Source organism: Oncorhynchus nerka, linkage group LG18 (genome assembly GCF_034236695.1).
Source record: "Oncorhynchus nerka isolate Pitt River linkage group LG18, Oner_Uvic_2.0, whole genome shotgun sequence".
Classification (NCBI taxonomy): domain Eukaryota; kingdom Metazoa; phylum Chordata; class Actinopteri; order Salmoniformes; family Salmonidae; genus Oncorhynchus; species Oncorhynchus nerka.
Genome location: NC_088413.1, coordinates 54023832 through 54038930, shown reverse-complemented (window position 1 = coordinate 54038930; position 15099 = coordinate 54023832). Strand labels below are relative to the sequence as shown.

The following is a 15099-nucleotide window of genomic DNA, read 5'->3' as shown; positions in this document are numbered from 1 at the left end:
TTCATAAGGACAGGAGGGGGGATTTGGAGAGAATGTATCCTCCTTAACTGCACCCCAGTTATTGTAGTTACTCTAACTTCCATTTCCATATAGATTAGTACTTAGAATAGAATAGATTTGTTCTGCTTGCCTGGGCTTTTACTCTGAAATGTATACTGTGTCAAACACTAGGTGTACCCTGTGCACTGCTCTTAGTCTTAATGTAATGCAGTCTGAAACCATGAAGATGGTCAGACCATATTTTGGAAATATCTGCCACCTGTTGTTCGACATAGGAAAGAAAGTGGTGGACAGAGGACAGGGCCTTTCTGGGAAGTAATGGAGTGTGGAGAAGACCCTTGGAGTGTGCTGTGTCCCTGTGTTGAAACTGACGAGTGTGCACACACATTAGCGCAGTGGAGCAACGCTCCTTGCCTGCTGTTTTTTTAAGCGAAGGCCCACAGGGGCTTTTGGGTCTCAGAATTCATTAGGTAGAACGCCCTGAGCAACAAATATGTCCTGACAGAGCTAGAGCAGCAGGGGGGAAAGACACCTAAGATTACTCAGTGTGTCCGGGATGAGGGGTTCTAATGACCAATGTACAGTTTTGTTATGACCACTGCACATTCTGTCCTCCGCAGTCACAATAGGCTGCTCATTTCAACATTTGCTTACATAAAAAAATGCTGTCGTCCTATGGTCTCTTCCTGCAACAGCTGCGGTCCATGATCAAGTTGGAGGAAGGTGTCACCTCAACAATGGACCTGTGTCGTTACCACGGCAACAAAGCTCTGGAGTCCATCCAGTGTTTCCCTTCCTCTGAGGCACGCTCAGCTTTGGAGAACATCGCTAGCACTGTCACAAAGTTCTGACCCCCCCCCCATTACCCTGTGTCCTCAGGATGAATTGCACAAACACACAAAAACTATCTTTGTTCTATTTAAGCCAATCAGTGAGCAGAACTCAGTCCTATAGATGTTTACCAGAAATGAAACTACAGATTGCCCTTTTCAAAACGTCATTTAACTGTTTGCTATTAAAACAGTTCCCATCCAGTCGTCTTGAGTTGTTTTGTGTTTGCTACTATTATAACTTTGATATGTCACTGTGCAATAGCAAACTAAAATCTAGGTGGGGAAAAATGTCAAAGCTTTCCTTGTCCCTGCCACGAGAAGCACACTTAAAGCTCCGCAAGCAGTAATTATTAATGAGGTCCAATCCCGTGACCTGCAGCAAATGGACAGGAAATGCAAGGGTATTGATTGGGCCGCTGTGCGCTGCGGGCTGGCGCCAGGGTGGTGGCCTGTGGTTTCCCAGGCACTCTCGGCTGGGACAGCCAAGGTGTGAAACTGGGTGGAGGAGCGTCACCACTACCAACCGTGTCTGTCACATGCGGCCCGGCCTGAAGGGCACACGGCACAGGGAAAGGAGGGGGAAAGATCTGAGGCTGATCCAGGAATGCAGAGGGCATTTCAAATACAAATTTGGATCTCAGTCGATGATAGTTTGTGTCCACTTCCGCTATGTTTTTGGCTCTGTTAGGTTCCTTCATTCAGTGTGTACAAGGGCAAGCCTCCGGCCATTGATGAAATATTCATCCATGCTGTGCGCCGACAGGAGGAAAGAAACATGGGAAGATAAAGGTACCTGCTTTGGGTCTTCTTCAAATAACTAAAACTAAGAATATATTTGACTGAGAACATTTACCTGTTCTTGAGATCCTTGCCACAGGGCTACAGGGCCTGAATTACATTTGTGGATCTCTAGTTAGAATTGGGTCCTTACAGATTAGTGATCTAACTTCAAAGCAGGGAGGTTGCATTTTAGAAGGCTCCATACAGAGCCACAGCTCCATGTACAGTATCGTACATCTGAAACCCAAGACTGGTATTATTCATAGAGATGATTTTTGTGGTTTGCCGTCTGTCACACCCAGACTGCTCGGCTGTCAAGAGGGCTGAGGTTACATAAAATGTTGGAGGGGGCATCTGCTACCCCCTGTGGGTGGGTGTCTGTGTGTTGTAATTACAGATGGGGCACAGTGGAGAGCTAGCCAGTGCAGCAAAACAGATTCCATTACAGCGTCCCACATCATGCTCCTACAGATAGAGGACAATACCACTTCAAAGTCCACAAAACAGAGAGACTTCAGACTTCAATGAGTGTGTCTTAGAGGGGCAGAATCTTCAAATGCCACTCAAATGAAGATGAGTACTCTGGCCTTGTCTATGAACGTCACAGCATATTTGAAGGAAACCTCTACTCTCTGACAGGAGTGTCCCAAAAGGGTGGGGGGACATCCATCGATTGGTTTGCATGCATTCTAGACCAACTGAAGACCTAGGCTACCCCTTTGCCTTGCATTTATTTTTATATTTTGTGTGCACTGAAAACATGATACATAAAAAGAAATCTGATCCATAATAGTGGGATATTAAGACTTAATTTGTATTTGATTTTTTTTTACAAGTGAACACCTGTTAATATCACATGGTTGACTGATGGATGAAATCACTCAATAGGAGCAATATGCTATTCTCTCTTCTACAGAAATGAGCATATTGTCCAAAAATTGCATTTTAACGAGCACTTCTCAGTGTTAAGTGCTGAATCCCAGACCCTCTTTGCAAGCCTTCGCTTCAGTGATCCCCGACTCTGCTTTCCAGCACAGGTCTCGCTCTTATTGGCTGACAGATCAGACTGCGGCGCCACACGCTGCCACTGAACCAGCTCATTACCCAAATAATGACTGTCGCACCATCTCGGTTGCAGTGTCTTATTATATACCCAACAGACACATTTGTGACCAGTCAGTGCTAGAACATTGGGTACTAGAGTGCGTGGATGTTAGATATGATATGTTCTCTACAGAAAGAGATCAATTGTGTTCCCTACATTGTGACGGCACCAATTAATTACATTTCTTTGTTAACTTGCAGAATCCATATGTAATGCCATTGAATTTGGGTCTGGGATTTGGAACCTGTCCAATATGGTCATTTCTGGACAATTATTTATATCCATTAGGTGACACATTTTGCCTCGAGCAACCCAGGAGCGATAGGTTCTTATGGGGAGATTAATTGGTATTGCTTGCCTCTTCATCTCGCCTCCTTTTGAAGAAGGTCAAAGGTAATCGAGGGGAGGAAACGTAGAAACAAAAGCACTTGTGTTAAATTACTCCTTGTCCGCTAGCGCATCATCAGGCAAATTACTTTTTTACAGAGAAGGAATCCCAAAATATGAGTAGTGGTCAAAATAAATAGTTATGCCAGACATTTTATAGATTAAAACCTATCTTTTTTAACATGCACATGCTTTTCTAATCCGATTTAACAACTGCTGTTTCAAAGGGGGTGAGGTAGATTTCAATACTCTTCCGCATAGGATACACTTGTGCATTCTCTGCCAGAGGAGGTAATTGAGGAGAGGAGCAAACTTCTCCTTTCGCCTAGAATTTACACTTCTACATATGGCTTTCAGTTTCCTGGTAACGGAGGATGGAGGAGTCTAGGAGAGGATGGACTTTTATCCAATTGAGAATCTCCCAAACCTCCTCTTGTATATCCTCTTTAGCTTAAAAGCGCAGTTCAAATAATTTAAAATGGTAGAATAGTAGTTGCCTTTGTCTACATAATGACTTAGGGCTCTATTTGATCTGAAGTGTTATAGATTCCGCTATAGAAAATTAAAGCCTGTGTTTACTATGAATGCAGTCGCCGCTAAAACAGGAACATTGCCTTTAAAATTCAAATCACAGATTTTAGTGATGCGGATTGAATAGAACCCTTAAAGCCTCTAGTCCTCAGACAGGTTGCTGTCCACATGCATGAATGACCTTACAAAACTGGATTTGTCTTGTTAGATGCTGACATATTCCTTAGATCAAAGGGTTATGATGATGGATTTCGGGCATTTTAAGCGTGAAATAAACAAGTTAAAAAACATAGCACATATCCCTGACCGAACAAGTATAATAAGATATATTTAAGTTTGGCTGACTTAAAGGGCCATGGGAATCTAACGTGGACCCCATAGAACCATTTCATTACCTCCACCCTCTGTACAATTCTGTTTTAAAACCACAGTAGAGTCACAAACCATATAGTAATGTTACGTTTTTATGTTCAATTTGCAAGTGGAGCTGAAAAGGGGGTTGTTGTTTGCTATGTGTATTAAAGGGGTTTGTAAATCAATTTCATTTATGTTTTCATTGTCATAGAATGGTGCATTCGATCACAAATGTTTAGGTAGGTTAATATAGTATCATGGAATGTCATTTCATAAGAACACTATAATTTACTTTGTGCTGGTAAATGTCATGGGATGCATTTTCTCCATTGTTTACATTTAGTTTGTGGCCCACTCTGTGAAGGAAATGGTGTTTAAACAGTTTTTAATAGCCCCCCTCAGAAAATAGTAGTAATCGAATACGTCAGCCACTCACACAGTATAGACTTCCGATCACTGTCCATGGTGCTGAAATTGTTACTTCTATGTGGCTGCTTATCGAACTGATGATAGGCTTTCTGTGGTGCCAGGGCATGTAGCCTATAGCTTTTCTTTAGCTGATGGATAATTGTTTATTGGTATGCCTATTTGGTCGTCATTTTCTTATGTTAAGCCTAACATTTCAAGAAGCTATTCACGGTGTCGTAATGCTGACATTATACTCTCGCCCATAGCAAGTTGTGGTGCGTAAAACCAGTCTAATGCCAACTAATAGTCAGTCCACCCTCAAAGCACTAACTTGCTAGTGATTGTTTCATTATGCAGTGTAGCCTACTATCTATATAGCTATATAAAGTATTAAGCTGCTATATAAAAATGACACATCAAATAGCTTAACAATTCTCTTGAAGTTTATTTTTGTTGTTTCTTTCTCTTAGAAATACATTTCTCTGTGTCTGTGCTCCTCTTTGTTTTCTACGTGGAGGGCAATAGTAGCTACAGTATGCGACTGCATTGCCTTACATTTTTCTGTGCAAATGTTTTCACCTCGGCCTATAGGCCTAGGTTGCGGTCCCAACTGTTTTCTATAACAAGTATCGATAACTCTTTCCTGAGACACTATGCATTATATTGTGCATGACTCTACAAGGTGTCAAGTGTTCCACAGGGTTGCTGGCCCATGTTGACTCCAATGCTTCCCACAGTTGTGTCAAGTTGGCTGGATGTCCTTTAGGTGGTGGACCATTCTTGATACACATGAAACTGTTGAGCATGAAAAACCAGCAGTGTCTGGCACCTACTACCATACCCCGTTCAAAAGGCACTTAAATCTTTTGTCTTGCCCATTCACCCTCGATGTCACATATACACAATCCATGCCTCAACTGTCTCAAGGCTTAACAATCTTTCTTTAACCTGTCTCCTCCCCTTCATCTACACTGATTTAACAAGTGACATCAATAAGGGATCAAAACTTTCACCTGGTCAGTCTGTCATGGAAAGAACAGGTGCTCATAAGGTTTTGCATACTCGGTGCATGTCCATTGCGCTGCACACGTTATGCATGCTAAGATATACCAGAGACGGTTGATATTGCAACCACACAACTCAAGCGCCGGTTCACCAGTATGAACGAAATCGGAAGCTGCTTGTTTTGTTTGAGCCCTCAACTGTTGTCCGCTAAACATGATCATCTGTTTGCATCTGCCACTTTATTGGCTTCCCAGTATCCAGACGACCTGTCCACAGAGCTTCCTATACAGTCCATCGGTTTCTGTAACGTGGTGAGGCTGGCAATTAAGGATAATGAGAGGCTCAATTAAAGATGTTTCAGAACTGCTTATTCGAAGCACCACTCCCCTCTGCCAAGTTCCCCTAATGTTGCTACGGCAATCATGCTGTTTTTAACCATCCCTGTAACTTGCTTCTGCGGCGAGATCATTTTCTCAACTAAAACTTTAAGAACTAGGCCTACCTAAGAAGCATTAGGCTCTCGGTCTGATATGCACTTTTGTATTGCTGCCACTCAGAAACCAATATTTTTTAAATATAATTATTACGAAATAATTGTTGTTATGAGAAATAACACTATTTCGATAAAGATGTCATAACGAAATAATCTGGTTGCATGTCATGAGAAATAGCCTTTAATGCTGAAACGGTAGCATAGGGTACTTGGCAAGCAAGGCATCCTCTCATGCACAGGTTGACATTATGGCTGGTTTGCTTGAGTTGATCAACTTTTATTTTCTCCTCCGTTTGAGGCATTGGGAGATATTCGTGTCGTTGAGCAATATAGATGGTGTTGTAATTAGTTTACGGAGAATTCTGAGTTCGAGGCTCTACAGCAGACGGAAAAAAATAATCTGACCGACAATGGGAAGCTTCATGGATACAAACGGATGCGGTTACAAATCAAATCAAATGTATTTATATAGCCCTTCGTACATCAGCTGATATCTCAAAGTGCTGTACAGAAACCCAGCCTAAAACCCCAAACAGCAAGCAATGCAGGTGTAGAAGCACGGTGGCTAGGAAAAACTCCCTAGGAAGGCCAAAACCTAGGAAGAAACCTAGAGAGGAACCAGGCTATGTGGGGTGGCCAGTCCTCTTCTGGCTGTGCCGGGTGGAGATAACAGAACATGGCCAAGATGTTCAAATGTTCATAAATGACCAGCATGGTCGAATAATAATAAGGCAGAACAGTTGAAACTGGAGCAGCAGCACGGTCAGGTGGACTGGGGACAGCAAGGAGTCATTATGTCAGGTATGTCAGGGGCATGGTCCTAGGGCTCAGGTCCTCCGAGAAAGAGAAAGAAGGAGAGAATTAGAGAACACACACTTAGATTCACACAGGACACCGAATAGGACAGGAGAAGTACTCCAGATATAACAAACTGACTCTAGCCCCCCGACACATAAACTACTGCAGCATAAATACTGGAGGCTGAGACAGGAGGGGTCAGGAGACACTGTGGCCTCATCCGAGGACACCCCCGGACAGGACCAAACAGGAAGGATATAACCCCACCCACTTTGCCAAAGCACAGCCCCCACACCACTAGAGGGATATCTCCAACCACCAACTTACCATCCTGAGACAAGGCTGAGTATAGCCCACAAAGATCTCCGCCATGGCACAACCCAAGGGGGGGGCGCCAACCCAGACAGGTTGGAGGGAGTTGAAAGTCTGTGTTGCCCAGCAACAGCCCCAAAACATCACTGCTCTAGAGGAGCTCTGCATGGAGGAATGGGCCAAAATACCAGCAACAGTGTGTGAAAACCTTGTGAAGACTTACAGAAAACGTTTGACCTCTGTCATTGCCAACAAAGGGTTTATAACAAAGTATTGAGATAAACTTTTGTTATTGACCAAATACTTATTTTTCAGCATAATTTGCAAATAAACTCATTAAAAATCCTACAATGTGATTTTCTGGATTTTTGTCATAGTTGAAGTGTACCTATGATGAAAATTACAAGCCTCTCATCTTTTTAAGTGAGAGAACTTGCACAATTGGTGGCTGACTAAATACTTTTTTGCCCCACTGTAGTTGCTTCAGAGTTCGTTTTGATATTTCAACATGCGTGTCCTGATCGCGTCTGGTGTGAATGGACAAAATCAACATACGGACGCGGACGATCGCCCAGTCTAGTCTTGTCTAGTCTCATGTAATGAAGCCTGTTCCTTTGATGTTTTTTGTCCTCAGATATGGAAAGCTGTGAGACTGTTTGCAGTTCAAGAGTTAAGAAAATATTTACCAAATAGAAATGACTTAACTTTTGCTTAAGTAACACAATAACATAACAATAATGAGGCTATATACAGGGAGTACCAGTACAGAGTCAGTGTGCGAGGGTACAGGTTAGTTGAAGTAATTTGTACATGTAGGTAGGGGGGAAGTGACTATGGATAGATAATAAACAGCGAGTAGCAGCAGTGTACAAAACAAATGGAGGGGGGGGGGGGTGTCAATGTAAATGGTCCTGTGGCCAGTTGATGAATTTTTCAGCAGTCAAATGGCTTGGGGGTAGAAGCTGTTATGGAGCCTTTTGGTCCTAGACTTGCCACTTTGGTACTGCTTGCGCTGCGGTAGCAGAGAAAACAGTCTACGACTTGGGTGACTGGAGTCTCTCACGATTTTATGTGCTGTCTTCTGACACCGCCTATTAAATAAGTCCTGGATGGCAGGAAGCTTGGCCCCACTGATGTACTGGGCCGTACGCACTACCCTCTGTAGCACGTTATGGTCAGATGCCGAGCAGTTGCCATACCAGGCGGTGATGCAACTGATCAGGATGCTCTCGATGGTGCAGCTGTATAACTTTTTGAGGATATGGGGACCCATGCCAAAACTTTTCAGTCTCCCGAGGGGTAAAAGGTTTTGTCGTGCCGTCTTCACAACTGTCTTGGTGTGTTTGGATCATGATAGTTCGTTGGTGATGTGGACACCAAGGAACTTGAAACTCTCGACCCGCTCCACTACAGCCCTGTCGATGAGAATGGGGGCGTGCCCGGTCCTCCTTTTCCTGTAGTCTACAATCATCTCCTTTGTCTTGATCGCGATGAGGGAGAGGTTGTTGTCCCTGCACCAAACGGTCAGGTCTCTGATCTCCTCCCTATAGGCTGTCTCATCGTTGACGGTGATCAGGCCTTCCACTGTTGTGTCATCAGAAAACTTAATGATGATGTTGTAGTTGTGCCTGCCGTGCAGTCATGAGTGAACAGGGAGTACAGGAGGGGACTGAGCACGCACCCCTGAGGGGCCCCTGTGTTAAGGATCAGCTTGGCGGATTTTATCATCTGTGGATCTGTTGGTGCTGTATGCACATTGGAGTGGGTCTAGGGTTTCTGGAATAATGGTGTTGATGTGAGCCATGACCAGCCTTTCAAAGCATTTCATGGCTACCGATGTGAGTGCTACGGGTCGGTAGTCATTTAGGCAGGTTACCTTTATGTTCATGGGCACAGGGTCTATGGTGGTCTGCTTTAAACAAGTCGCTCTGGATAAGAGCGTCTGCTAAATGACTTAAATGTAAATGTAAATGTAAGATGGTATTACAGACTCAGACAAGGAGAGGTTGAAAATGTCAGTGAAGACACTTGCCAGTTGGTCAGCGCATGCTCGGAGTACACGACCTGGTAATCTGTCTGGTTCAGCTGGCTTGTGAATGTTGACCTGTTTAAAGGTCTTACATCGGCTGCGGAGAGTGTGATCAGTCGTCCGGAACAGCTGATGCTCTCATGCATGTTTCAGTGTTATTTGCCTCGAAGCGAGCATATAAGTTATTTAGCTTGTCTGGTGGGCTTGTGTCACTGGGCAGCTCTCAGCTGTGCTTCCCTTTGAAGTCTGTAATAGTTTGCAAGCCCTGCCACATCCAATGAGCGTCGGGGCCGGTGTAGTACGATTCGATCTTAGTCCTGTATTGATGCTTTGCCTGTTTGATGGTTTGACCAACTGCCAAGTGTCTTCTTATAAGCTTCCGGGTTAGAGTCCCGCTCCTTGAAAGCGGCAGCTCTACCCTTTAGCTCAGTGAGAATGTTGCCTGTAATCCATGGATTCTGGTTGGGGCATGTACGTACTATTTCTTATTGTTGTTGCCTTGTCAAGAAGGAACCTGCAAGTAAGCATTTCGTTTGATGATGTATCCCATACATACTAGTAAAATAACTTGCGCAATTTCGTTTCTCGGTCATCGTGCAAACGGCCACCTTTGTGAAGCTAACCACAATAAGTATAAATCACAATAATGGAATTTGCAGTTCGCCTTCTAAATAAAAACCCCATTTGAAACGGATCCAAATAGTGGAATAATGCTAAACAAGGTTGGAATGTTATATAACTTAAATGAATACAATAATTTATTAATTTCACAAGAAACTGTAAACAACGTTCAAATCCCACTGTGACTGCATAATTGCATTGGGGGCATACATAGTTATTCAATATACAGCCTAGCCCTCAAACTCAAGGTGGCATTCTGCCTTACCCCTACAGTTTTCATCCATTAGCTTTTCCCACGACTACAATCCCAACACTGTATTTTAACGTTTAGAAATGCCAATAATTGTTGCTTGCGATACGGCTTTAGAAACATATGGGCCTCATCTTTCATCAGAAAGAATCCTTTAAATAAAAATGATTAATTTACTGTAGTAGTTTTGCACATATCCATAAAGCTACGGGTACCTCCATCCGACGAAACTACGCTTCCCGAGTTATGCTTACACACAGGTGTTCGGAGCATGCTAGATAGGTAATTAGCGCAGGTGGTCGTTCGCCTCATGTCTTCCGTAAACAAGCATTGTAAACATGAAAATATGGCCGTGTGGGAACACTAACCCTATCAAGGTGTGTATCAATTTAACTTTTTTTAAATAGAATTTCTAGCTGATATGGAATATAAGGTCTTTATGCTTCCAAAACCGTACCGCAAGCGACAGTTGTTAATGTTCAGATTGAGTGTTGGGGCTCTTAACAAAACTCCCCGTACAGACTCTTATGTGTAACGTAATGGAACTGAGAGTCATATCAAGGGCTATGTGCAGCCTTAGCTATGGAAATTAGGTATCAGCCTTGTCAGTGACACACACAGATTACAATCCCAAAGAGTTTACACAAATATTTGCGTCATAGTTTATTGCATGATTTTGACCCTGGGAAATCACCTCCCCAGTTAGTCTATTGCGTTGTTGAACATTTAATATTGGACAGTACTATGGCGTGCACACCAATGAAATGGGGTTATCAGCCTACTCAGTGACACCCACAAAACACAACACAAATATGCAGTCTAATACACTTTGAAGGCAAATCGCAAATTCCTCTTTTGTGGCTAATCCTTATTGTCGCTAGCTTCACAGGCCACACCGCCACACAAGACACATCCACAGCTGTGCGGAAATGACACTGCAGGCGCGCGCCCCGACACGTAACGCGAGACGACACAGACCCCTCTTCCAAAAAAGGAGAAACACGAACAGTGTGAAATTCCCACGGCAGAGATGTTGACCACGTCTTCCATTACTGCAAAGGAATACATTAAACCGTAAAGGTGAGTTCGAGCTAAAGCATCTGTGTTTTCATTTGGACAATTCCACGAAGAGTGGGGAAAACTCGTACAAGGATATACACTGACGCGTCACGAAATTATAAGCTAGCTGTAATGCAAAGTAGAAATATGTATTTTCTGTGTATTCAAATACATGTCATAGCGTTTTTTAATTGCCATGAAAGGCTGAAGTTTTTATTTCCAGTGGGAAAAGTTTAACAGTGTGGGTGTGGGTGGGTGTGTGTGTGTGTGTTCATGTTTTGGTTCATGGGCTTCTAGTGTAGAAGAATGAGGAAGTGGATGGGACAGATACCGAAGGGGGCGAGTGAAGCAAATCATATAAAGCCTCCACAGACTGAGTCCTCTTGCATCAGAGAACACAAAACTCACACACTGTTAGAAGTTAAACAATAGAGCACAAGTTAGTGTCTTATATTTAATTGTAAACTGAACGTAGCTTACTGCGAATTTTCGTTAAGTAAACATGCGCCCAAGCAGCTGATCAAATAGCACGGGTTCAGAATATCATCCATGTATGCCTATGAACATATAAAGCGGTGCAGGAGACAAGGGCCTGATTGATTATAACACTATTACATCAAATGCTTGACTTTTTCTATGGAACAACAATCACAATTGTTGTTGAAGCATATAATGTTACTTTTAATTTGAAAGATAAAGTCTCCAACAATATAACAACATTAGGACAATGCAATCAAAGTAATGTGCCTATTTAGAGAAATTACAACAGTCAAGGTTACTTACCAGTGCAGTGAGATTGGAATTCTGAAAATGGCATAAACAGTGATGTTGCAGGTTTTATTTATTTGTATTCTATTGTTTTACTATAGGATATGAATTCCTCTGACCATAGGGAAAACACAGATGGCGAAATGCTGGAGATAGGTAAGTATAAACCATTTAATTAATTATACTGTTATTGCAACTATTCACTTCCAAACTGTTTGGATTTAGCAACAGCTAAAGTGGGGAAATCTAATCAAGCTGTATATTGGAAATAACATAACAATGATTTGAAATGTTTATTTTCTGCAGAGCGAGAACCCATTCAAGACATCAAGACGGAGACAGATGAATGTACTATTAGTGAGACAACTGAAGGACCCCGCAGATGGTACCTTGGAACTAGTGAGGCCACCAGGAAACGTATTGCCAAGGACATGGGCTGTGACTCACACAATTCTGAATTGCTCCAGTCTACCAGCAGCAAAAGAGTCAGGGTCTCTAGTGAGGTAAATTAGTGAAATGGCATAATCTAACTTCATTTGGTAAATAGACAAATGTCATCAAATAGACACAGACTTGCTTATTCCTGTTTTTATTTACAGGACATTAAAAATACATCGTTTTTTAAATTTGAGATAAGAAATGCATAATGTTGTTGTTGTCTCTGTGTAGGCAGGGCGGCGCTTGCTGAGGAGATTGTCTGAAGAGTCCACAAGGCCACAATCTCTCTGCCTGACATCTGCAGAGAAGGACCCTGCCCAGGAGAAGACTATAGCCTCTTACAGGAAGCCTCTGTACAGCATCTCTCACAGAATCACAGAGAAGAAGCACATATCAAGCCTGGACCAGCAGGCTCAGCATGAGGGAGGAGTGCAGCTAAGCTACAGCAATCTCTTATCCCCTCAACTGGTCAATACAGGGGAGCACAGCCGAAGTGAACCCCTCTCTGCCCTGGGGGCAGCAGGGTCCATGTCTTCAACAGACTCTAATCTATACTCCCTCATTGAGAAGATGTTTTTCATCCTCAATACGCTTAACTCAAGCATGACCCAACTGCACAGCAAGGTGGATCTACTTTCCCTGGAGGTCACTCGCATCAAGAAACAGGTCAAACCCTCAGAGATGGCAACTGAGTTCCAGCCTCCTCCAGAATACCTGTTGACAAGTGAGGAGCTGAGTCAACTGATGGAGCAGACATCAAATGCTGGCGAGTTGGGTTGTCGACTGCTAGTACATCTCTTCCCAGAACTTTTTAAAGCCAAGGTGTGCACTCCTGGTTGTATTGTCAACAAGAGAACGTTGGATTCCCTACAGTTGCAGCTAATACGCAACTATGTGAAGGTGTGTTTTCCTCTGGTAAAGAATAACAACATTTGGCAGGATGAATGCCTATTACAGATTAATAACTTCTTTAACCGCTTCTGGGCTCAGAAGGATATGGAGAGCGGGCCACAGTCATGTGGGAGACAGACTATTACAGACTTTGGTTTAAAAGCTGAACGGAACCAGCCCTGCCATTTTATAAATGAGGAGGGGAAAGAAGTGCACATCGACTTAGACTCCAATAGTGACCACACCAACAATAAAGTAGTAGTGCCAGACCTTGTGTTTGACACTCAGGAGGTTGGAGAGGATCTTGATAAGCTCTCCTCCCCTGAAGACTTTATGTTTCTTGTAAACAGAGTTTTCCCAGAGGTTTTTAAGGAGGGGAAATTACCAGAGGGTAGTGTGGGAAAGATGATCCTGGACTCGGACAGGATAGAGATTATCCGTAAGTACATGGAAGCTAATTTTCCTGACGTCCCAGAGGATAGTTGGCTGCATGTGTGTGTGCAGCGCATAGAAGATGCAATAGAGGGTTATCACAGTAACGGTAATGGCAGTGAGCCTGAGAACATGAACGATGAGAGCTATGGCTCCACAAGCCTCCCTGATGATGTCTCTATCATCAAGATCAGTGACATGTGTGACTACGAGAGACCGGGTCATAGGTCAAAAAAGTCGTTGCTTGTGCCAGTCGATTTTGAACAACTTGAGATCCCCCTACCAGATTTCAGTGTGCCTCAAGGGTATCTGCTCTCTAGGGAGCAACTGAGGAACAACTATGACGGTAGCTTGTCAATTGGGAACTTTGCCTCTCGCCTCTTGGTACTTACATTCCCTGAGCTCTTCACCTACGAGAACACACGGAAGCATTACAACTGTAGTGGCTCTCTCGGGAAGAAACAGCTTGATCCTGTGCGGGTCAACCTTATTCGCCACTATGTAGAGCTACTATATCCACAGGCCAAGAATGACAGAGTGTGGACCCTGGAATTTGTGGGTAAACTGGACGAGCGGTGCAGGCGACGAGACATGGAACAACGGAGGTCGTACCAGCAGCAACCCAAAGTCTATGCTCCGGAGTTGGAGCAAGGGCCTGTGGACTTTGTGGCTGCTTGCCAAGTGAACCAGCTCAACACAGAGCACTTGGAGGACTTTGAGATCCCTCCACTACCCCCTGAAAAAAGTAGCAAAGACTTCTGCATGATCCCCCTGGAGGAATTGAAGGTGTCGATTCCAGACTTCCCAGTGCCTTTGGTCTACTTGCTCTCAGACACTGAGGTGCGAGAGATTGTCCAGCAGAGCCTTTCAGTGGGAAACTTTGCCGCCCGCCTACTGGTGCGCCTCTTCCCTGAGCTCTTCACTCAGGAGAACCTGCGGCTTCAGTATAACCATTCAGGCGCCTGCAACAAGAAGCAGCTGGATCCAGTGCGTCTCAGGCTCATCCGCCACTATGTAGAAGCCGTGTACCCAGTTGAGAAGATGGAGGAGGTCTGGCATTATGAATGTGTGCCAAGCATAGATGAGCGATGCCGGCGGCCCAACCGCAAGAAGTGTGACATTCTGAAGAAGGCCAAGAGATCAAATACTGTGTCCTAGTAGCAAAGCTAAAGACTATTTTTTATTCTAAATATTTGCACAAGTACAGAAGCTGAATAGCATAGTGGAGCCTTTGCACACTGTCCTGTTTAGGATAAGGCCAACTTGTAAAGGCATTTAATTAGTACTCAATGTATTTGTAATATTGAACTACAGTATTAGTTTTTCATCGTCTGCTTGTTTGAGATTATAGACTGTATGTATACACCAAAACAAGTGTCATAGCTCATCTAATTTACCCTGTATATAAGATGTATAGCCTTAACAATAACCATGTAAATATTACAAAGACAGATCACAGGCAAAGATGGATAAAAATGGTGATTGTTTTTTCCATTGCTTGTGGCACTACTGGTCTTTTATAACAATGTTTTACCTTCTTATAGAATTTTGTATTATAAATATGTATTAAACCATGGCAACAGATCCCGTTAAACCATTCGTAAT

The 15099-nt window shown here is 43.4% G+C and overlaps 2 protein-coding genes across 2 annotated transcripts in view; both read left to right on the top strand.

Annotated features, from left to right (window-relative positions):
- pdss2 (prenyl (decaprenyl) diphosphate synthase, subunit 2) overlaps positions 1-1034 on the top strand; it is a 47040-nt gene extending 46006 nt beyond the window's left edge. Inside the window, exon 8 of the mRNA XM_029687905.2 lies at positions 696-1034. Coding sequence (XP_029543765.1) covers positions 696-851 — 156 coding nt within the window. The 3' untranslated portion in view covers positions 852-1034. The remainder of the gene's footprint in view (positions 1-695) is intronic.
- Positions 1035-10253: 9219 nt separating this feature from the next.
- LOC115146099 (BEN domain-containing protein 3-like) lies at positions 10254-15088 on the top strand. Its single transcript, XM_029687899.2, has 4 exons — positions 10254-10986; positions 11835-11889; positions 12040-12236; positions 12403-15088. The coding sequence occupies exons 2-4, from the start codon at positions 11838-11840 to the stop codon at positions 14650-14652; spliced, it is 2499 nt and encodes an 832-aa protein (XP_029543759.2). The 5' UTR covers positions 10254-10986; positions 11835-11837; the 3' UTR covers positions 14653-15088.
- The last annotated feature ends 11 nt before the right edge of the window (positions 15089-15099 follow it).